Below are 23,647 nucleotides of genomic sequence, written 5' to 3' on the forward strand. Positions count from 1 at the left end.
TTCAGGATTTTCTCCTCACAGTTTTACATAGGACACATAGTACACAGTAAGTAGTATGCAATGTGTTGAAAAGCAAAGGAATTTATACAGACTAAGAATTCTACTTTGAAATCCCTCGTGGCTGTCAGAATAGTAAAAACATGATGTAAAATGCTTCTTGCTGATTGGTCACTTGCAGACAAGCAGGTAGGATTACTAATTATATTAATGTACAAATCAAATTGAATCTCTAGTTATGTGGAAGTATCTAAGAAAGTAAAGTATGTTTTTGCTATCATAAATGTAGTGCAAACTGCAAATTATCTCTAAGATCTTAAGATGCCACTCTAAACTTGTCACGTAACTGGGATACAGACTTAACAACACATATATCCTTCTATTCCCACATCTTTTGGAATCCTAGGAACATTAAAAACCCCTCAGTAAACAATTCAGTAATAAACAGCATATTCAAAACCAGGAAATGCCTGGATTTAAACCAACTAACTGCTTTCCTACTGCCTTAACAGCTCAGAAAAACAAAGGAACACAGAGAATTCCCAAATGAATGAACTACTGCCCAAGTGGCACTACCATACCTCTGCCTAGAGGAGGAGTAAGGGAGGCAGTCCTACTGTACCTACCTCCACAAATGAGGTATACATACCCCTAAACAACAAAAGCAGCAGGGATGTAGATAATATACAGCACATTAATATTTGAGGTGATATGTGACAGAAGACTTCCAGTGTTACAAATACATGCATGCTACCCTGAAGTATAAAACTGGGTACAAGATAAGATAATCTGCAGTGAAGACTTGGGTGGGGAGCAGGAATCATGCAGCATTGTAACCAATTCCAGTGCATTTTAAAATATCTTCCTTTTTATTACTGGAGAAAGGGCATTATTAGATTCTCAATACTGAGCTAGCAAATTTGTTTGTGTGAGAATTTTTTTGTGATTACTCAAATTTAGTGTGAGAAAGCTTATCTCCAATCAGAGACAATGCAACCATGCCAACAACTGCCATGTTGAGAGGGAAACTATGCCACTTTCTATACTTTACTGTGCCTTCTATACTTTAATTAAATTAACAGGTATTTATGGTGGCATTGCCAAGATGCAGAATACACAGCAAGAAGTACAGCTGTATCAGCAAAAGTTTAAGCAGAACAGAAAAGGCCTGCCTGGCACAGAAGAGAAGCTAAAGAAAAAAAAAAATTCACTTCTTACAGTAACACCAGATGCCCATGGAAGAACAAAAGGGCTAATAAAGTTACAAGAACTATAAGCAGGGCAAACTTAACCAATTCCATGTGTACAGTAGGTCACCATGTGGAGATCTCCATTAATCTTGCAAGCTCACTATTCCATCTTCTTGGATGCTGCACAACAGCACTTCCAAGTTATTTTTGGAAGTAAGGTGGGGGAGGGAATGTGGTTAAGAAAGCAGGAAGATATCCAAGAAGAAAAACACATGAGAACATTAAGCAGAACACACCAGCAAGAAACTGCCCTTTTTTGTTGTTGTTTTTAACAATATTCAGCATTTACTAGTGCAAGATCTCTATCAGTATGACGAGTTCATAAGCTTCATGGGCAGATGTATCTTCTGGAAGCGGCAAGAAAGAGTATCAGGATCCTCCTTTCAGTGGGTACTTTACTAAAGAGGGGGTGCTGTATTAAACTATTAAGCCTGCTGAGAGGAACACACAATGAGCTCTTCCACGTGATGTCACTGCAGAAGTACAGGGAAATTTAGAATAGAAGGTGAGAAGTATGTATTTTTCATGACCATCAGTTCCTCCAGTGCTCTCACACTCAATAAGCAGAGCAAGAGAGTACTTAAATTATCACTAAAAACCACTATTAGACTTTTTGTGCAAACAAAAATGAATCCAACATTTTTGAGAGAAGCCAGAAAACCTGCATACGCTATAACGTATCTACTAAAATATCCAGATGTTCTAATTTGATAGGATTGTACATCTTTCAGAAGTAATACAACATAACTACATGCATTTACACTTACATCTGATTTTTAGCCGCTTGTCTCTGAGCTTTCCGTTCTTTTCTTTTTTGATCTGGTGGCTTAGCAAAAACAATTTCAATGTTTTCTCCCTCTAAATCTTTGCCATTCATTTCTTCCATCGCCTGAAGGAATTAACCAGACTTTAAATATACTTCCAAGCATATCTGAAGTTATTAATTTTGTTCTACCTTTTATTTAGAGTATGCATTTTTATATTTGCTATTCAGAGCTAAAATAACAATATAAAGCTAAAAAAAAAAATTTAACAATCAGAGAGCATAGTATTACGGATTCCAATTACGCACTTCTTCTGAACTTGGCTCTCAAACCCAGGACTTCATGTATCAGTTTAGGAATCTTCCCCTCAGAACTGGAAACATGTTTCAATCTTTGCAAGCTGTTACAATTAATGAAGTGACAGAACTGTCCTCTGAAAGTGCACATTTTGTAATGCATGAATAAATTCCTAATGTCAGTACACATGCAAACAGTACTAAAGTTAGAGCTCAGTATATTCTGCTATTCCTTTATTCTACTTGTAATAAATACCAACTAGGAGGCAAAAATTAAGTCATTCTGATTACAAGGAAAAAACAAACAAACCAAACACAAAAAACCGCAATTCCTTCCCAGATCCACACCACCAACCTCCCACAACCTTTCTCCTCAAAAAACAAATGCAAAACAAACAGCAAACCATCAACTCCTCCCCTACCCTCCCTGCCATGTGCAATTCCTATGGGCCACAGTTTTTATCCTAAGTTAATTCTGAGCAGAGGAATCCTAAAGATTCTACCTGTTTTAGGAACTCTACATAGTTATGCCCTGCCAGGATATTTTTCTTACTTAGACTCTTCCCATCATCTTCCTAAGCATCTGCTTTAAGACATATGGATACCTAAGAAAAACTGAATCCCCCTGTATCCTGCATCCACCCACAGAACATAAAAAAAATGGATACACTACAGGAAAGAGGGGAATTACACTTTCCCTTCCTTAACAACACATGACATGAAGACTGTGTTAGCAAAATCCAGGAATGACAATTAATAAATTGTCTAGCACCCCTCATTAAAAAAAAAAAGTTTATTCCTGAAAAAGTAAATAAAAATACTACCTAAGTTTTTATCACCTGCCATATGTAAAGAAACTGCTTTTAACTTCTACCAATAATTCGGTGAGAAGAGTCGTTCAATTTCTGACACTTGAGCTTCAAATGGTAACAACATTATTATTTTAAGAGCTCATATGCAGAATTACTTAGGATAGGTGCATTTAAGATCCACTTTTCAAGCTAGAATTGCATCATCCTATGACACCCAGAGAGGACAAAATTACCTGTGACAATGTGTTACCACTTCGCCAGACAAAGCTTCTTCTCAAGTTAGAAGAAGCATACAGCTTCTAACAACACTACTTGCAACACACATGCACACAGTTACAGTCCTCTTCACTTACCTTTACAGCACCATCCCGTTCATCAAAATGAATGAAAGCATAGTCTTTTAGCTTCTTCACTCGTTCTAGCTTTCCAAATTGACTGAAGGCTTTTTCTAGAATCTCCTCTGTTACCGTATTGGCAAGATTGCGTACAAACAAAACTTTTACCTAAGGGAATTAAAAAAAACCCAAACAAACACAAAAACAAACAAAAAAAAAACACAAAACAAAAACAAAGAAAAAAAAAAAAAGGACTTAGGAGTATGATCTCATTTCAAAGCATAAAATGAAGCTTTGCAAGTTACTGCTATTGGCAGTACTGAAAAAACATTGTTACATTTTCTGTATAGAATTTTATATACATATATATGAATATGTACATTTAAATAGTCACACAGCATGAGTTAGCTCCAAAATTCCCTGACAGAAATATTCAATCTGTTATCAAACATGATTATATAAGTATTAGTATCCTGAAAGTCAATTCAATTCATGTTAGTGTGATCCTAGCAGCAGTTATCTCCAACCCAGAATACAATGAAACTTGAGAGAAGGCAACCAGAATTGGTTACACACAAATCAATTAAGTTATCAAAACATGTAATTGTTTAGACAGGCTTTTACTCAGTTATTTGCGGAACAGTCATCACTGTAATATCTAGGTCAGAGGTGACAGGCCTGCAGCTTTCAAGCTGCTTAACTTGTGGTTCCCATGCTATAGCTGCAGCAAACACCTAATGTCAGGACTGTGATTGCCTGAGGGGCACTCAGTGACCTGAAGCCACTTCTGAAAGACAGAACTGCAGACAGAGGGGACACTAAGGCTAACACTGGCCAGTCACCTTTCAATTTTCTCAAAAGTCAAACTGCGCTGTTCCCTTGAGGAAGTCACCCCCAAATAACTCCGGAAGTTTACTCCCTCCCCCAGCACACTAAAAGCATGAAACACAACTCTTAAGCTACACAAAGACTGTTCCGCAGCTTCTAAAATCAGAAAGGCAGGTAATCATCCAACTGTTGACTGCCTGACATGGACTACATCATCAATATAAAACTTCATCAATAACCAACTGCATAGGATAAAGGAAAATCTAGAGCAGTCCGACAAAGGCTTAAACTAAACCCTCACTTAACACAGCAGACAACATATAGTGGAAAGCAGGAATCACCTATTAGTGACCCGACAGTATTGAAAGATTCATCCTTGTGTCCATGCCAACGCTGCACACAATGACTGGACATGAGCGTGTTTACACGGTGTCATCTATGTGTCCTCACAATTTACAACACTCTTCAACTTCTTGAGATGAATTCCTTCGACATGCTGGCACCATGCTCTGACAGTTTAACCACCTCCTACTGCCAAGGAATGCTCAGTGTTACCTGCCTACAGTGCAGCTGCCAATCAGCTGCAAGACCTGCAACTTCTGCTTACATTCCCACTGCTCCTACTGGTTTCAAATTAGCTGATGACATCAAACAAACACTGCACATGGCAGCACTGACTCCTGACCCTGAAGGTCAACACCAATAACACAAGGTGTGAAAGGACCAAGGAAAGCATGCTTCAATTTCTGAAGCAGAGCTGTACTCTACTCCCACCACATACAGGAATTCAATAAACCCAGACACCATTTTTGGAAGAACTGCTATGTAATTAAGTTATAAAAAAAACCCAGGACAGACTTCCATAAATCTGTCTCATTCACTAGCTGAACTAGGATAGGATGCAGAATTTGGAAGACGGGATACTTACAGACCATAAATTTAACCCAGTGGATCAATTCTAGGCTTTGGCAATAGTTACTCCTGCTGATTCTCAGGAGATCATAGAAGTCATAGCCAACTCCTTGAGAAAAGCTGTTTCCAATTATGTATTAAGCTTCTCCTACATGCCTTGATGGTAAGAGCAACCTTTATTTATTGTAACCCATACATAATAACCTTTTTTAGTAAAGCATCCTAACTGCTGCCTTAACCTTATTCCATGGAAATTATTAATTACATTAAGTTTTGTGATTTAATCAATGACTTTGAAAACCACTAACTTTTAAACAAATTCTCTATATGCTTTAGAAAAGGATGAAAACTAGAACGTCACAAGGAACCCTAAGTACCCTAATGATGACTGACACGATGATTAAAAACTACACGGAATAATTACTGTTTTTAAAAATATGCTAATCTAATATTATAACATATTATAAAAACATAATGTAATATTATGGTTTTTAAAGAAATACAAAGTAACTGATTTAAATCTTCGTAGTGTAGACAAATCTGCTAATCTCTAACAGCTAAAAATTTTTAAAACCTTTGTTCATATTACGGATTAGAAGTGTAACTAAATGAGTCAAAGATGATGTAAAAGCTATTAGGCAGGTCAAAGCATAGGTTGAAAGAAGATGAACCCATTTTTACTTCACTGAAGCCAGCTAAAAAGGAAAAAAAAAATTCTCTTCATTAAAGCTCACACATTACACCAAGAATCCACAAATACTCCTAACAAGCAATATACCCAACACCAGCATTTTGCTTTAAAGGCAGAACTCACATTTAAAAATCTGCTTAAGATCAGACTATCCCAAAACTTCTGGTATCTGCTCCTTTTCCTCCTCTTACCTACAGAACAAACACTTCAGGCCACATTCTCCAAGGGTTACTAGCCCTGTCTCTTGTCCTGTAATCTGCCAGACAGCCACAAGCATAAGACTTTATTTAGCTGCTTAACCTGCCACTCCAGAACGTCCTCTGCAGCCTCAGCCATCCTACAGAAATCAAGTAAAACATTAACAAATTTAGCTAGACTACAGGTGTAAGAGGCAACAAAATGACACTTAAGAGAAATTAAAACTATCAACACAGCTGCTTGTGAAGCTGGAAAAAAGTTCATTTGGACTAAAAGTCAATACCTTAACCAGTTATACTCTGATCTGTTAGCACAAGCATTAATCTCCTGTAGCACATCCAGCTAACTCAAGAATCTTAGCTTCATCCCTCATTGTGCTCAAGCTACTTTGTATTTAAGGTAACCATCCATTTAAATGATTAATATTTACCCATACAGTACTCTCCACAACATTTTATCAGAAGGACGAAGGAAAAAAGACTCAAGTAGACATTTCAGAAATTTAAATTAGTAGGTGTCCATATATTGATGAAATGACATGCCTCTTCTGAAAGATTTAAAACACTGTTCACCTTCTGGCTACATAGGTGAATGTGTCTTCCTTACAGCTTGCTCTTATGGGCTTGCTCTTCTAGCAGTCTTGACAAGAAAACTGATGACCACATGATTATTTTGATGAAAACGACCTACTTCTCCTAGTCACAGTTTCCTCCATAGCCTTCTACCATAGCAATGTGCAAGATGACACTGGTCGATAGCTTTCCCTTTGCTCTGGACTGACAGCAGTCAGAAGCAATGACAGCCAACCTGCAGCTCACATCCAGGAGATTACTGACTGCAGCAGCAGCTCTGCTGCTCTCTCTTAGGAGATAGCAAGAAAAGTAAGTAAACTTTATACTTAGAGAAGGGCCAGACACAGTCAGCCTCTGCAAAGGTACAGCAGGTGGCCAAGAAAAACTGGAGACTTCCCTTGTTGCAAGAACAAACTAAGGGACACAGTCAGTGAGGAAGGTCAGACAGCAATGATTGTCTCAGCTTGTGTCTTCAGACACAAGCCACTTTTTCAGTATTCTTATTCGCAGAGCCTCATTTTTCCATACATCTTCAACCCAAGCTCCATGTCCTATCTTTAGCATGCGGCACTAGATGTATCCAAGTTGATTTTCTCTGTGTTTTCTACACTTCTTTCCGTCATCTCCATGTTTCTTCTCTTTCCATGTCCCATTTCAAATACAAAATAATAAACGGTATTAACACATCTAAAAAAACTGTATACTAAAGGGAGCAAACCAAAATCAAGCTTTAATTTCTTTAGTCTTTCATTCTGTACATCTGTAAACTCAGGAGAGATGCTTGATTATGTCCCCTATCACATCCTTTTCATCTATTTTGTTCTATCAGCAGAAATTCCTGCTTATTTTGACAGTTCGGTGGATTAGGACTCTTCTCTTTTGAGCCAAGAAACTAAACATACAGGCTGCCATATTTAGGAAGTGCCACCTTCCACAGATTCGACCTGCAAGACTCTTTTCCTGCTGTTGACAGTCTATCATGCTGGGCAAGAAAAATAAAGTCTGCAGACAAAATAGTCCAAAAGCTTCTGTAATACCTGTATTACAAAAGCAGCTTTTTCCCTAAAATGAGCCCCCACCCCAACCCTTTTCCCTTATGGCTCACCAAAGAGGAGATCCCAGCCAAGCTATCTTACTAGGTCCATCAAAGTAGGACTCCAGCAAGTGACGTGTCTCAGATGAGAGTAAAAGCACAGACGAAAAGCAAGCAAAGAGAAAGAGATAAGGATATGGGCTAGCTAGGAGTTTCCATTAAACAACTCAGCTACACAACACAACTGAAAAAGACAGAGTTGGGCAATATCTGATGGGGAAAAAAAAAATTAGGTAGTTTGTTTCTAGCAAGATACCACGCACATATATAAAACAACTGCTACAATGTACTTCAAAATGTTAACAGTCCAGACTTCAGCTTCAGCTCAATATTCAAAGTCCAAAATATTGCCAGTCTAGGTATAAAAAGGTATTAACTCCCCCAAATAAAAAGTAACTGCCGAGTTCCAAATCCAAGCTAATTGTCTAACTTTTCAGAAGCAACTGCTAATGGCAACTTTTGTTAATGGCAAAATACATTTGTGTACATTTGAACAGACATGTTCTATTGTTGAAGTGATACAGTTCCAGGTTTAAAAAGAATTAAGGCTTGTTCTGCGATGATACCTCTATTTCTGTCCTTCTAAATACTAGAGTACAAAACCATTTTAACTCTAGGAGTCACCACCATCACTTTGAGGTAAAAAAATTAACTACGTCATCCTGTGTGTCGTTTTGGAAAGAATTACATTCACTATGTAGCCTTGAGAACACAAAATAATGTAAGGCCATATAGAGTGTTTAAATCCATGTAATTTCTGAGGTATATTCATTTTTTATCATCATATCTACAACATCTCTGTCAAGAAGGCCAAAAGATGTGATTTTAGGCTAATGCCAGGAAGTACCTAATTTGGAACAGAGCACTTTAAATGTACTATGGTCCCATTACAGCTTTATTACCTTTGCCATGACTTCAGGATCTGGGTCTTCTATAGGGTCAGCCCATTCCACTGTGACAACATTTCCCCAGACTTTCACTTTGCCACTCATTAACCTACGTCTGGCCTGAGCAGCAGTTTTGTGATCTTCATATTCAAGAAAGCAGAAACCCCGATTCTTTTTCTTGTCATCAGGCTGATGATACAATATGACATCTGTAAGACCCTCTGAAATGAAATAAAACATTTGTTATGGTTTCAATCAATTGATTTGCATTATAAAGTATGGGTAGTCTTTGTAACTATGGAAGAATACCCTTTCCCTAACTGAATGGAAGAAAGTTAGGGGCAGTCAGGTTCTGCTTTGTCACTTCTCCTCTTAAAGCCCTAAGTTACAGTTATCAGTGTGTGTTTTTTCCATAATGTTGAAACAACAAGAGATAAAAGTTGCATGACTTCAATACCTAAAAAGTTTATTCTCCAAAAAACCTGAAGTCTATAACTCAGTAACAGAGAAAAGTCATCAAACAGTGCCTTTTTAAGTTCAAACATTATCAAAGAGAGCCTTAAAATTTAAGAATTATAAAGCAGAGAACCAGTTACATTCTTCAGCTTGCTTCAGTTTTGCCTTGAGAAGTTTCAAAACATTCATTAGTATAGAAATGATTAAACTTTTAATTCAAATTTCTTTGAACAGACTTTTTAAACATTATACACTTGCTCTACAGGTAGAACCAACCACCTAGTCTAATTACAAATATCTCAGCCCTCAGTAAAACAACAGTTTTTAAAAAGCCTAAACAAACCCCAACACACGATGTTGAGATAAATGCTGAGTGGTCTGAGTTTGTTTTCATCATCACTCAACTATAAGCCAAAAGAAAACTCATTGATTATCATATTTAACACCTTCCAGCTCTACAAAACCTAGTTATTAACTCACCTGTTACTTTGCTGAATTCTTCAACAATTTGCTCCTTGGTTTTACTCTTAGGAATAGAGCCAACAAAAAGCCTATTATTGGCAACAGAGATGCATACGCCAATGTGTTTTCCAGAACGAATTTCGTGGTTGTTGTACTGCAAGAAAAAAAGTATCGGACAATCATCAGTTACAAATGATTTTCACTCCCCTTCAACAGCAGCATACCAGATATTCGACTTTGAAAAACACAGAATTAAGCAATGTATTAAATTTTTGCAGCTTAACATATTTTTACAATGCATATTCAACTACTCTGAAGTATATCCATGTTTTCTATGGTATCGCCACTATTTTAGCTAACAATTATTTCTCCCTCCTTGTTCAACTCCCTCAATTTTTTTTTCTTTACAGACTTTTTTGTACAAAATCATGCAAGTCATGAAGGTCAAGGCTTCTCCCTTCACAACCATGCAGAACAAAATACAAGCTCTTCTATAGGCTGTAGCTACAAATTCTTGATTTGTGTGTAATACAAGACATGAGTTGCAACTGAAGTGAGCTTCCCTTCTGAAGTTCCACAGTTAACAAAAGAGTAAAAGATCATGATCAGATCTTCTCCACAAAATCTTCAAGGCCAATTGGCAAATACTTTCTGAAGTATAAACATTACACATGTAAAGACAGTCAACAGCAAGAACAACTTTCTAATAACTTGAAACCCCAAGACTTCTGTTAAAAGACTACACGCATCATGTTTGGAAGACACCATGAACAAGTCAGCAGTTTAAGAGGGGGAAAAAATAAAAAAGCATTACTGTAGACATCTGTTGAGAAAACATCAAAAAATGCCTTTAACTGAGATGCAGACACAGACATGCATTATCCAAATAAGAAGCAGGGAGGACAACTGCTGGTGCATCAACCCACTTTTAACTGGAAGCCCTATAAAAGACACTTCTTTAGCTAAGAAAATTAATTTTGTGGTCAAAATCTTATTGCCAAGTAGCAGGAAAGATTTTTAAAATTTCATCTAGCTATTTATTCTATGATTTATTTTGTGTTTGATGGTAAAAATCTTACTACATAATGTAGTTATCCTCCACCCCATCATTCTTTTTGTGGAATAAAATCTGGGAGAAGATATTTATTTATACTTATCTTGGGCAAACAAAAGCTCCACCACTGAAACTTTTCTAAGCTAGGTAACAGCACCAAAAATAATCAAAACAGAGAACTGTACTGGTGAAAAGGACCTAGAGTGACATCTTCACAATGAATTACATCTCAAAACATAGCAGGAGACAACAAAGGACATCTATCTCCATATCTGTTGCCCATGTGACAGAGAAACAGTCGATTTTAAAGTAGGAAACTGCAGAAGGAGCTGCACTAGCTGCATAGGAAGACTGTATATAGACTATCAGAACTAATATACATTAATGAAGAGACAGATTATAGTAGGTAAAAAAAGTCTTCTAAAGAAACACCTTTAAAGAAGCTGACAGTTTATTAGTCTGTGAAAGTGATTCTTTACTAACTGAACTGTACACTAGGAAACATTTTTTTGCATTAGGAAACTTTTTTTACTGAGGCTGCTCAAACACTGGAACAGGCTTCCTAGAGAGGTGGTCAATGTCTTAAAACTGTCACTGTCTGAGAGAGGCATCTGGAAAATGCTCTTGATAATCAAGATGACAGCAACAATTTTGGTCAGCCATGAAATAGTCAGGCAGACAGACTAGATGATTGCTGCAGATCTCTTTCAAATGAAATAAATACTCTATTCTATATGGATAATAAAATGTATTTTCCAACTCTTCCTGCTAAAGTCTAACACCAAAGTTTGACTACACATCTAATCCTAGAAGAGTCTCTCATGGAACTCAGGATGTTGTATGAGAGTAAAATTAACAAGTAAAATTCATATTTTCTACCACACTGCAGTTCCATTAATAGTTTATAGTAGTTTCTTCAGCCTACAATGCATTAACTGCTATTTTTCACTGTGTGTTTCTCTTTACAAAGAGAAAACAGTCTTCATTTAGGTGTTCTTGACCATCAAGTTGGTGATTTTTAGGTAAATAGTTTGCATACCATCTACAAACTCAGATTAGACATAAAAAGACTCAGATCATGATCTGGGTAGAATGCCAAAACAGTCAGGCTACCAAAGTAGCTATGTCAGCATACTGCTTCCCCCTTCTGTCACCATGGAATCTGCGTCTGAAGTCAGTAGCAGAGATTGCCACCCTCTAGACAATGTAATAGTTTTGTTTTTTTCTCACTGACTTATGTAAGAACTTACTCACTAACAAGTCAAAATATGCAGAAGGTCTGTCTTGTCATTTTAGCGACTTAGATTTTTACTACCAATTTTAGTTTATTAGGAGCAAATGGCAAGTTGTACCTCTATGCATGGTTGGCAAACTGCTTCACTCACCTGTACCTCCACTCTGGATCAAGCTTACACCTGTTCTAATCAAAAGTATACTGAATGCTTCAATACTTTTCAGTCTGTTTTCCTACTAGGTTCACCTCAAAACTTTTCATTCTTTACATATCTACACTAACCTTATTCACATAGAAATCTTTAGAAAAACTTAACTCTAGCAATTTCTTATTTAAATAGGAGGGAGAACTGAATGCGTGTGCAAAGGAACACAACTGGAGTTGTAATTCCTAAACAGTATAAAGTAAACATGTTAACATAGGAAAAAATGACTGAGATTAAAAAATCAAACTTTGGTAGCGAATGCTTGTGTGAACTTCTGAGATGCCATTTCTACTTAACTAGCAAAGGGTTAACCACACTGAACTAAATACTGGTCATAAAAAAAAGGAGAGAATTCCCTAAACTGTATTTAAAATAGTTCTGGCTGTGCTTAGGACAGAAATGGAGTGATACTACAGCCTGATACTGAAAAGAATTACAGATATGAAGAGTAATTAATTGTAAGTGACTTAAAAATGCATATGCATAAACAAAATCAAGACTTCAACCTTTTATACTGCAAGACTTCTTGTTAACAAATAAAATAAGTCAACATTAAGTGTATCCAGAAATTTTAGTTCCACTTTACATTAAGTTGTCTTACAGACTGTGGAAGATACATACAGCAGCCACACAAACATGAACTGTATGCAAAATATGTTACACCAAGTCCAAGAGCCTGAAGACAGGTCAGTTAATTCTCTACTGTAGTTTGGGTATTGATAAAAACTGTCTCTTATTCCTCAAAAGCCTATAGGCAATGCAGAGACTTTTAATCTCAATTTTTCTATATTGTCCTGAAAAAAAACCCCAAAAGCCTCTTGGAAAAAGATGGGAAATAACAGAAGAACCATTATCCAAAGGAGTCCAGAAAGCTGGGAACTAAGTTATATACACATGAGAAATTTACAGGCAGTATTAAAAAGAACACCACCTGTTAAAACAATAGGTTATGGAAATGACTAGGACCAAGTGTTCAGTGTTTTGAACAGGTCATTCAGCAGTATCTCCCATGCATGTGTAATTAATATAAGTTAAAGACCAACAATTCTCAACTGAGCTTGACAGCCACAGTTTGCTAATACTCCTGCAAAACACTTCTAGATAACTTGGGCAACTTATATACCAAACTAGCCAGTCAACTATGGTTGGAATCATTCCAAAAAAACCTGACACATATCACAGAATCCAACTTAAGACTAACCCTACTTTCTAGGAGTTTAGCATAAAGGTTGAAAGACTGCTCCATCAACAGCAACACTTCTCAGCTATTACCCTCAGCGGCTATTTAACTGACAAGCAGAATACAGTGTGCTTTTTTCCTGCATATCAAAGAATAGACATAAAGGGACACCAATAAGCTCCGTCCCTTGTATTGCTTAGAGGAATACTAAAGCTAGGATCTGAAGTTACTTTTCTGGAAACATGACTTGAATGACTTTCCAGAGCATATTGCCTTCAAGCAAAATCCAGCTAAATAAAGAAAAACTGGGTTTTTTTCACTTACTAGGTGCTCCTGAGAACTTAGGTAATTTGATTCACTAAGTTTTAAAGAGTTCACACACACTCTGCACAGCTAGGTTGACAATGAAAGCACAAAATGTTATCCCCAGTATATCTGACTGCACACTGGAACAACCAACTGTTCTTATTTAAAAAGCTGATCAGCATATACCAAATTGGTTTTGTACTTCCACTTTTTCAGACATTTGTGCACTTTCTCAAAACAAATTGCCATTTTCACCTTGATTTGTCTTCACCAATTACTTTCATGTCAATAGATGTTTTAAGCTAGTTTAAGCTATGCCTTATTACAAAAGAAGGTATGTTAACCCTACTACAGCAATACAGTATTGGTACACTTCGGAATGTGTGTGGTTAGCACTTGCGAGTCACACCACAACTAATCTTGCCCATATCAGTGTAGCAGTAACCAGCTCAAGAAATTCAAATTGAACTTAGCCAGGAAAATAAAGATGCTGTGCAAGGATCATAAAACCTGAAAAGCTTACTAGGAGTAGACCATATCAAATTATTTCATACCTCTGTGTGAAACAGAGGGAATGCTCCTTAGGCCAGGCAGGATTTATGATGTTTTCCTGTCAGCTGCAGCAAACAGAAAAGACCTTCAATGCTCGAGACATTTTTTCCCCATCTGAAGTATCTTATAAAATTCTGTGACTTTGAAGCACTTTTCCAGCATGGGCCCCCTGCTGGTGCAGAAACACATCAGGAGTCACAGACACCCTGACCAGCACTGCCCTTGTACCTCAGCAACTCCAGCATCACCGCTCTCCAGAACTCATACAGATGCAGACAGCTCAGAAGTCACTACTGCTAATCCAACTTTGGTTAATAATAAAGACTCATCTAACTGGACCAAACAGCAGTCCATCAGCTTTTTCTTTCCCTGTCCCTAATGCACTCAGCAAACATTTATATGCAATGAGAAAATAAATTTAACACCTAGTGGACACTTATGAAGTAATCTAACCATGACAGTTTCACCTCATGCATTTAAACACTAGGACCAGGAGAACAACAGCTTCTAAGCCAGAGTGTACTTCATCAAAAAAAGAAAAAAATCCAAGAAAACTTACCAGTTTAACAGCTTCCTGAGCTGCCTCTTTAGTACAAAAAGTGACAAAAGCATAGCCTCTGTTTAGACCAGTTAGTGGATCCATCATTAAGCGGAGATCCCATATAGGTCCAGCTTTCTCAAATAATGGAACAAGTTCATCTTCAAACAAGTCTCTCGGAATCTTGCCCACAAATATCTACAACAGACATACAAAGCACTGTTTATAAAAAGTATTTCCTATGAGTAAGTCTACATCTGCATGAACATTTTCTTCTTACCTCTGTACCAACAGAAGGTTGTTGTCCTGAATATACAGACTCTGGAGGAGGTCCGCCATACTTCCTCTGTCCAGTAGTCACATCAAGAGTGTAGCCAGTTCTCTCCAACAGTGCCTTCAAGTAAGAAACTTAAAATTTTAAAACCACATACAAACTGAGCAAGTTTAGTTGCACTTCATTCACAGACAGACATGCTTCTAATTCCTTATAAACTGTACTGCTTTGAAGCTCCCACAAACAAATCTACTACTAGTACTTCAACAAGAAACTTGCAAAACAATTAAAAGAACTATTAGGTAAAGAAACACTGCTAGAAAATTAAGAGATTCACATCCAGTTTTCCGAATTCCTTGATTTTCATTAAAAAAGCGAAGTAATATAATAGTGAGCTTCCCTTTAATTAGGAAGATCTTAGTCTGAGCCACTTCTTGTTTTGGCATGTCCAATCCTGCAGACGTTCGTGCACAAGAGTTCCCCGCACTTAATGAGATTACTCATGAGTGTGAAGTTAAAGAACACATGTTTAAGTGCTTACACCCCTGGAACACTGCAGAGCCTGCTTCAGGTGCCCAGCTATCAAAGTGGTAGTACTATTTCCTTTCTCTTATCATCCCCCCCCTTCAAATTCCTTGTGGACTTATACAGGATCCCTAGGACAACTAACCTTCACTAGAACCACTGCATGTAGTTATAGATATAGTTAGATATAGTTACAGACATACTAACAACTTAAAATGTTAGCTGGCATTCAGTATGCAAACACATGAGAAACTACTCTGAAATTAAGTCTTTCTAAATAATTTTGTACAAAGACAAATCAACTCTACACACAAAGAAACTGCATATTAAACCAGCCCAATTACAGTCAAGAGTTAGCAATTTTACAACTACAAAATTGCAGTTATTTTAAATGCTATAACCATTAGCAATAGAAGCTATGCTACTTGAAGTTATTTACCAAGTCCTCATAATATTGCTGTTTTATGTGGCACTGACAAAAACTGTACCAGTTTTCAAAAAAATTATAATTAAAAGCATCCCAGCCTCAAAGTCAAGAGAAAAAAAAAGACTCTCTAATTTTACAGGGTACACAGTTATTTGTAATGATCATTTTATACTATATACATGAAGCGTCAAGGAAGAAAGATTCTCAGGGGTTTTTTTACGACATCACCTAAACATGCTTAGATGGTTTTCCTTCCCTTAAGCTTCGGTAAGTTGCTAATCACAGTACTTTAAAATAAATCATTCTATGCCTAACTCTTGAGAAAGCAAGACTTGCTAGCAGCAGACATGATCAAAAAAATAATTTACTCCTCATTAAGACAGTTTGGAGTACAGTTTATGAGCACAGTGATTATGTCATAAGAAGTGGGCTAAATCCTAAATCCATTACAATCTGTTTTTTCAGACACGTGGTATCTCCTCCCTATTGTGGAATTGCTCTAAATCCAAACTAAGGGGGCGGAGTAGAAACAATAACAAAAAAAAAAAAAAAGAACACAAAAAACAATCAGCAGTAGCTGAACTTAGGTATTTTGAACTCGAGTAACTATGCTGACAACAAGTATGCACAAACTTTTTACTGTGAAATAGAGTAATTGTCTCAATAAGACATAGAGCAAACTGAAATCTTCTTCAGTTTTATACACTCAGTTCCAGAAATTAATATATTAACTTTCTACTTGAAAAAGAAGAAGTGGAAGACAAAATTGCAAGTGACAGCTTTCAACAATGACAATTATGAAAAATAACTTGTAACAACCTTTTTAAGAAAAGCACAGCTCCAAAACAACCAATATAACTCTCACAACAACTCAGAAAAACAAACAACAGGTAGACCTCATAACTTTTATTTTTACCAACATACCTTAATTTTTGCCTCATCTGGTCCTTTGCTAGAATCTGCCACCTTGGTCCCCTGTTTTTCCCTCTGCCTGTATGTCTTCATGACTCCACATAAAAAGGCACTTTTGTTCTGCAAAAGATACAATCTTTAGTTCTGAAAACATGACAAGCCAGAAGCTCATTTTACCTTGAACTAGTAGTGGTCACTTCACATATCACACATGGATCACTGAAGAGACAGACCTCTTCCCAGACAACTAACAGTTTATCCCTCAACAATTATATTGTAAATTGCTTAACGTTACCTGAACATGTGAGAGATCACTGTCTTTAAACTGCTGAAGCACTGCTAGTGCACCCTCTTCATTGAATTCCTTTAAAGCTTCAATAGCTCTTTCATCTAGATCACTATGTGCAACTAGCCCTAGAAAAAAAGAAAAAAAATTACTGATCATATTTGGTCAGTGATCTTTGTAAAACCTAATGTAGCATCCCTAACACATTTCAGTGACCTCTAAATCAAATACTGATTGAAGTAAGTTACTATGCCTAAAAAATCATTTTGTTCCTTTGAAATTAAATATTTAAGGGTATAATTCTTTAATGAAAAACAAGGTTCAGAGTAAAAATTGCTACATTTATGTGCTCATTTGACTTCTGTGAAACCCAGATATTACACGGGCCAAGTTTAATTTCAATATCCTGAAGCTGAATTCAGAGGCAACTATCAAAACCTACCAAAGCCTGACTTAGCTTGCCTAGCAATGGTACCTTGGTACACTTTTAGAAGACTATAAATACAAATAAACTGCAGCACTAGAAATGACCATCATGATCCAAAAATCAAGCTTAAAACATGCTAGCTATTAGCACACTTGAAAGAATCAACATCATAACTTCTGCATCCCTGAGCCCAAACACCATGTCGGGAAGTATCACTTACACAAGAAGATGCATACCAATGCTTTAGCTTCTTACAGTTGCCTACAGTTACCACAAAAAAATGCACGAAGAGCACATCACCTTGCTCCTCCTAAAAATCATCTGTTGCCCATTCTTGCTGTTGCTCTGGTCCCCTGCACACTGCTTCCCACCCCTCAGTCCAAGTAGCCTGGGAATTTCCTCTGAAAGTTACTACAATAAATTGAAGTACTGAATCTAAAACATCCAGATTTTAGCAAGACTGCAGTTCCCATACTTGGAAACCACAAAAAGTTGCTATTTCAGCCCAAAGACAGGAGAATCCAATAAAATATTGTATATGTGGTTTTGCAAGTCTTAGATCTTACCTGCAACGTAAATTTCATCTAGTTTTTCAGCAACTTTCTGTGGTAAACCAGCATCAAGCAATGTCTGGAAATGCTCAGAATGGGTAACTGCAGCAGAAGTATCCATGGGCTCTTCAGTACCATTCCCATTAACATGTTCAGTAGCCATGTTTCCAGATATCTGTTCAAATGCAATAAGCATCAAAATTAAGCTAAACATATCTTCAGGTAGAACAACTCAAGTGACAATACATAAAACAGACTACCCTATTCTTTTAAAGTAATGGAAAAAAAATATAAAAATTGCAGATCACCGCCCTGATAATTTTTTTTTGTTTTTTTTTTTTAGTTTTGCAAGGCGCAGGAAATTCCTCAAAAGAAGCACTAACACAAAGAAAAGCCCTGACACCACTGCCTAGGGGGGATGGGGCAGCTTTCACTGCAGGTTTTACACAACCCAGACAGACACTGACTCACCTCCCCTCTCTCTAACACGCTCCCTAAGACGCTCTGAACAAGTTAGAAATGGAGCAAAAAGGCAACAGCGGGGGTGGCAGGACAAGCAAACCTGCCACATGCACCGCGATACCGTCACTGACACTCGCTGCCGCCTCCACCGCCCGCTGCAAACTCGCTGCCCCTCGGCGCACGCCGTCTCTCCAGGCCCCGGGCGCGGCCGGGATCCCTTCTCGCCTCCACTTCGGTGCCGGCCGGGCAAGCGAGAGGAACAAAGCGCTCTTCCCAGCCCGCACCCACCCACGGCGGCGGCGGCCATGAGCCCGATGGAAACACGTGCTCCGCGCGTTCAGATGTCCTACAACTTCCTCCAGTGACCGACTTCCCCCCCTCCCCGCCACACTCCCGCGGGAGGAGCGGCTCCCCCCCGCCCCGAGCCCCGGCCATTCCCCACCTCTCACCCTATTCCCCCCGGAGAGCGGGGTTGCAACACCCCGGGCCCGATTTCACCACCCGGCCGGAGCTCTCGGTGCCTCTCGGCCCCACCGCCGCCTCCCGGCCACACTCCTGTCCGGAACAATGCAAGGCCCCGTTTCCCAGCCAGGAAACACCGCTGCCCATCGCCCACCGCCTCCCGACGTGACCGGGGCCACGCCAAACCCGGGCGGCTCCGCTCCCCCGCGCACACGCCGGGCACCGAGGCCGCGGTTCGGCCTCTGCCCCTCACGGGCAATGAATGGAGCGGCGGAGCCAGCGGGACAATAAGGCGGGAGCCACGCGCCCCGCGCCGGCCCGGCTCGGGTGGTGCCCCGGCCGCCGCCGCCACGCCGGGGCCGCGCACCGGCCCGGCCGCCCCCCGCCCGCCCGACAGTGGCGGCAACGAAGGCAGCGCCAGCAGCTCCTCCACCCATCGCGCAGCGCCCCGGCCCCACAGCGCTGCGGGGCCCCAGCGTGCGCATCCCGCCCTCCGCCCGCTCTGCCACCCGGCCCGCTTCCACCCCGCCAGCGCCCGGCCGCCCTGACCTGTGTGTGTCTGCGGGGGGAGAACCGCCGTGTGCGAAGGGTCTCTCGGGGCGCGGGTCGTGGCTCGGCGTGCTGAGGCGCTGCCCCCGTTCCGCGCTCCCGCGGCGGTGTGTCCGGGCAGTGCTGCTGCTGGAGCTGGCGTAAAATGGCGGCCGCTCGAGCGCTCACGCCGCTGCTGCTGCTGCTGCTGGCACCAGCCCCGGCCCCTTCCACTCCGCGCGGGGGGGGCGGGCGGAGGGCGGGCGGGAGCGGAGCGGGGGGAGAGGGAAGAGAAGAGGAGGAGGAGGAGGAGGAGGCGCCGCCGCGCGCGCTGGCGCAGCCCCAAAACCCGGGGTCTCCCAGGCAGCTCCGCAAGGGTTATATCGCCGAGCCCCGCCCGCACGCGCGCGCCCGCCCTCCCCTCCGTTCGCCCCACGCGCGCGCTCCCCGCCTTCCATGCGGAGCGGCGCGCGCCGCTGGCTCCCTGTGTTCCTGCCTCCCGCGCGAAGCGCTGCCGAGGGGAGGCGGCGGCGGGACGAGCCCCGTGCGCGGACGGCGCGCTCCCCGGCGCCGCCCGCCTGCACCTGTGCGGGCTCGGCGCCGGCGGAGCGGCCGTGGCCGGACCGGGATTGGGCGAGCGGCCGTTCCCACGGCGCGCAGGTGGCACAAAACGAGGGGGGAAACGGCGGCGGCCGCAGGCGGGGGGGGCTGGGGGGGAAGTCCCGGCCCGCGGCGGGGAGGGGACGGAGGAGACAAAGCCACGCAGACAAAGGGAGGGGAGAGCCACGCTTTGTGTGGCTGCCGGCCAGGCGAGCCCGGCAGCGCTCGGCGTTCCCGCACTGGGGACGGGAGGCGCCTCACCCCTGCCCAGAGGAGCGCCCCGAGCTCAGCACCGGCCCCTCGGACTGGCCGCCCCGCCAGAACCGCCGGGCCGGAGGCAGCGTTTGGCCGAGGGGAACGGGAGTTCCCCTCAGGCACTGCGCGGAGCGGCGGCGTCGGACGGGGCCCCGGGGCGGGGGTCGGCGGTCGGAAGGCGCTGAAAGCAGCGGTGGCTGGGGCGGCGCGCAGCTCCAGCGCCGGAATTCCGCAGCACGGCCCCAGGAACGGGGCCTTGGCCCCGCAGCCACGCTTGGAGCGCACCCGCGGTGATTTAACTTTCTCATGATGGCCCCAGCGGAATGTGGGTCTGCCCGCACAGCGCTGTCAGAGGCAGGTTCCTTGCCAGAGCGTACACTTCAGAATCCCAGTTCTGAGCACGTCGTGCTTGCACACCCCACACGAGAAACTTGGAAACCAGCCTACTGATCTCTGGCAGAGTTGTGCGTCCAGATAAAGACGGCAAAACGGAGGCAGGAAGGCACATAAGAGTATTACTCACTTCCCCAGAGGCGGCTCAGCCACAAGTTGAGCAGCGCCTGCTGCCCTGAGCCTGGCCGAATACTTCCAGCATATCTCCAGTACTTCAAAAACACTTGAACCTGAGCAGTGGAGCAAGCACAGACAATTCCAGTGTTAGTTCAGGTGTCAACAAATGCTCACGTGCTGGTGTATAAGTATGTGAAACATACAACTGGTATTTGGTGATACAAGGAAAAAACATCTTTTCAAGTATTCCATGCAATAAGGCTTCATTAAAAGCTGGAGCACTTCACAGATTTCTCTGAAATAGCAACAAATACAAGGCAGATGTACACTATGAAATAGACCAGCTAGTTTTTAATGCAAAAATTTGATAAAAGGTAATTTTTACTCTGACTTCCCTCATCTTTTAAAAAAATGAAACTTCCTGAAAAAAAAAAAGTTAAAAAACTAACTTTTTTAGGGCAAACCTAAAAATAAATATATTTTTAAACATATCCTTTTTACAAATATATTTTCTTTTTTCAGTTTAAAAGTTAATAGCTTTTTTAATAATACAGCTGGGCAGTGAAAGTAATATTCTCAAAAACAAGCCTGGGGAGCATTTTTCCACATATCAAATTTTTCCAGTTTTGGAGGATTTGCACCAAAGCATGTTGTTTTCAGATGTTTACAGAAGGTGTTTCAGTGTTGCATTTATAGTACAGATGTGTCCAGAATATTACCTAAATTTCATAAATGCATTTGTTCTCTGGAATTAATGAAAACTGTGAAAAATCACAGAATCATTAGGGTTGGAAGGGACCTCTGGAGATTGTCCAGTCCAACTCCCCTGCCTAGAGCAGGTGATACAGGAATATGTCCTGGTGGGTTTGGAATTATCCAAAGAGGGAGATCCACAACCTTTCTGGGAAGCCTGTTCCAGTGCTCTGCCACCCTCAATGTAAAGAAATTCTTCATGTTGAGGTAGAACTTCTTGTATTTCATTATAATTCTCAGCCAGTCAGTTTGACTAACTGTAGATGGCAAACTCCTGCTTTCAGACCCATTTTTAGAGGAAAACTTTTATATGCACTTAACTTTTTCCTCCATAAAATGGAAGCGAAAACAATAAAAATACTAGGATTAATGCAGTGAGCAGATTTGCACCCTTACTTAAAATCATAGCTGACCCTGACTTAAAATGACAGAGTTGCAGTTATTTGATCCTTTGAAATTTTACATAGAAAGCAGGAAGCACAGAATCTGACACACACATTTGTTCCAAATATAGCTCCGTTATTAGCCCTAATATCAAAGCCGAAAGTAGCATGCCCAGGAAAACCCTGAGATTAGCTCAGTTGGGTAGAGTGTCATGTTAATGAGACCTAAGTCTTGGGCTTAATCCCTACATGAGCTAGAGTTGGACTCAATGATCCTTATGGGGTCCCTTCCAATTCAGAATGTTCTGTAATTGTGTGAAAAGATCCATGAAACCAGTGAGGGTTTTTCTTTTTAATTGTGTAAAACATTGATTGAAAAAAATACCTTTGCTAAGAGCATTTGCATGTACTTACCTGGTGATTTTACATGAGGAGCTTCTCTGTACATGCCTGGAAGTTTGACAGCTTCTCACCATAATGAAAGTTGTGTTGAATCCTAAATTTTCCTGGTATTTGAAAACCCTCTTTTGCTTCTGTTGCAATTATAACCATTGTAGAACCACACTGAAGCCACAGCTGGACTTCAATGCCTTCCATCACACCCGTGGTAAAACCAGTGATTAATAAAGACAAGACCAACAAAATAGCACAGATAAAGCAGCGAAGAATAAATTTAATTTGACAAATAGGCTAAGAGACTAGTTTTTGTTTTGGAGCTACTTGTATACAGCTAAACAATCATATCCTAAACAACAAACAAAAATCTAGGAAATTCAGCAGGAATCTTCAGTTTCTATGTTGCCTCACCTTTCCAAAGCGTATACTCATTGGAAATTTAGGCTTGTCTGCACAATTCACTGTACTTGAGCTATGAAATGCACCAGCTACAGTCCTAGAGGGATGGATCACTCTGGTCATACAGCAAATGTCATCACTTGTAATAACAAAACAAGCCCCTTGTCCTGTGTCTGCCACAGTAGACTTCTAAAATTAATGAGCCACTCCTCAGATTTCTCAATAGTGTGCTTTTCAAGCCATTCCCTGCCCTTAGCTTGGTTGGTAAGGCTGCCAAGTTATTAATAAATCTCTATATTATAAAGACATTTAATTTCAGGAAAGGATTGCTGTCTGCATTTTATTCAATGTAGTACACAGCTGGCTGATGGCCTATTTGCCCTGCGAGATCCTTGGTAAAATAAAGTTATTTGGGGAAATACCTGTTAAATTAAAAGTTTGTGCAGTTTCTTCATTCTGTCAGTCAAATTCTGTCTTAAAAGCCAGGTTGCATTATAAAATTCAAGGCCTGTGTCTATTAAGAGAAAAATGCAAGTCAGAAATTAATGAAAAGGAGATGAATCACATATATGAAACTTTATTCAGAAAAAATACTTTTCATATATGACTGTCTCAGTCTTTAATACGCAGATTTGAGAGTCCTTCCATTCTAGAAAAAGTAGCTTACCATCTAAAATTACCATATGATTTCAGCAAAGAAACTTTACTAACTTAACTAGCAGTAATATTCTCTTTTAACATTCTTTCCAGTTACATCCCTTGTGCATATTCAAACTTTTGAAATCTAGGCAGGGTAGCACTTCTTAATATCAAGGTTAATCCCCCTTATATTTGAACTATTTCTAAAGTTCTAACTTTGACCCTGCTAACTCTTC

The 23,647-nt window shown here is 40.5% G+C and overlaps 1 protein-coding gene across 5 annotated transcripts in view; it reads right to left on the minus strand.

Moving 5' to 3' along the window:
- Positions 1-20,033, minus strand: part of SYNCRIP (synaptotagmin binding cytoplasmic RNA interacting protein) — a 25,486-nt gene extending 5,453 nt beyond the window's left edge. For 4 of the 5 annotated variants that reach the window (XR_015283006.1, XR_015283005.1, XM_086876480.1 and 1 more), the window contains exons 1-10: positions 19,498-19,986; positions 18,040-18,199; positions 17,056-17,174; positions 16,773-16,880; positions 14,903-15,016; positions 14,644-14,820; positions 9,572-9,707; positions 8,651-8,856; positions 3,473-3,622; positions 2,015-2,136 (exon numbers count right to left, since the gene is read on the minus strand). Coding sequence is in view for 3 of the 5 variants with exons in the window: in XM_086876480.1 (XP_086732606.1) it covers positions 2,015-2,136; positions 3,473-3,622; positions 8,651-8,856; positions 9,572-9,707; positions 14,644-14,820; positions 14,903-15,016; positions 16,773-16,880; positions 17,056-17,174; positions 18,040-18,187 (1,280 nt within the window). In the remaining 2 variants the exon portion in view is untranslated. Of the gene's footprint in view, positions 1-2,014; positions 2,137-3,472; positions 3,623-8,650; positions 8,857-9,571; positions 9,708-14,643; positions 14,821-14,902; positions 15,017-16,772; positions 16,881-17,055; positions 17,175-18,039; positions 18,200-19,497 lie in introns of all 5 variants that reach the window. The other variant, XM_086876481.1, reaches the window with a different exon arrangement.
- Positions 20,034-23,647: the final 3,614 nt, after the last annotated feature.

This window comes from Cyanistes caeruleus, chromosome 2 (genome assembly GCF_971803275.1).
Source record: "Cyanistes caeruleus chromosome 2, bCyaCae1.hap1.1, whole genome shotgun sequence".
Taxonomy (NCBI): domain Eukaryota; kingdom Metazoa; phylum Chordata; class Aves; order Passeriformes; family Paridae; genus Cyanistes; species Cyanistes caeruleus.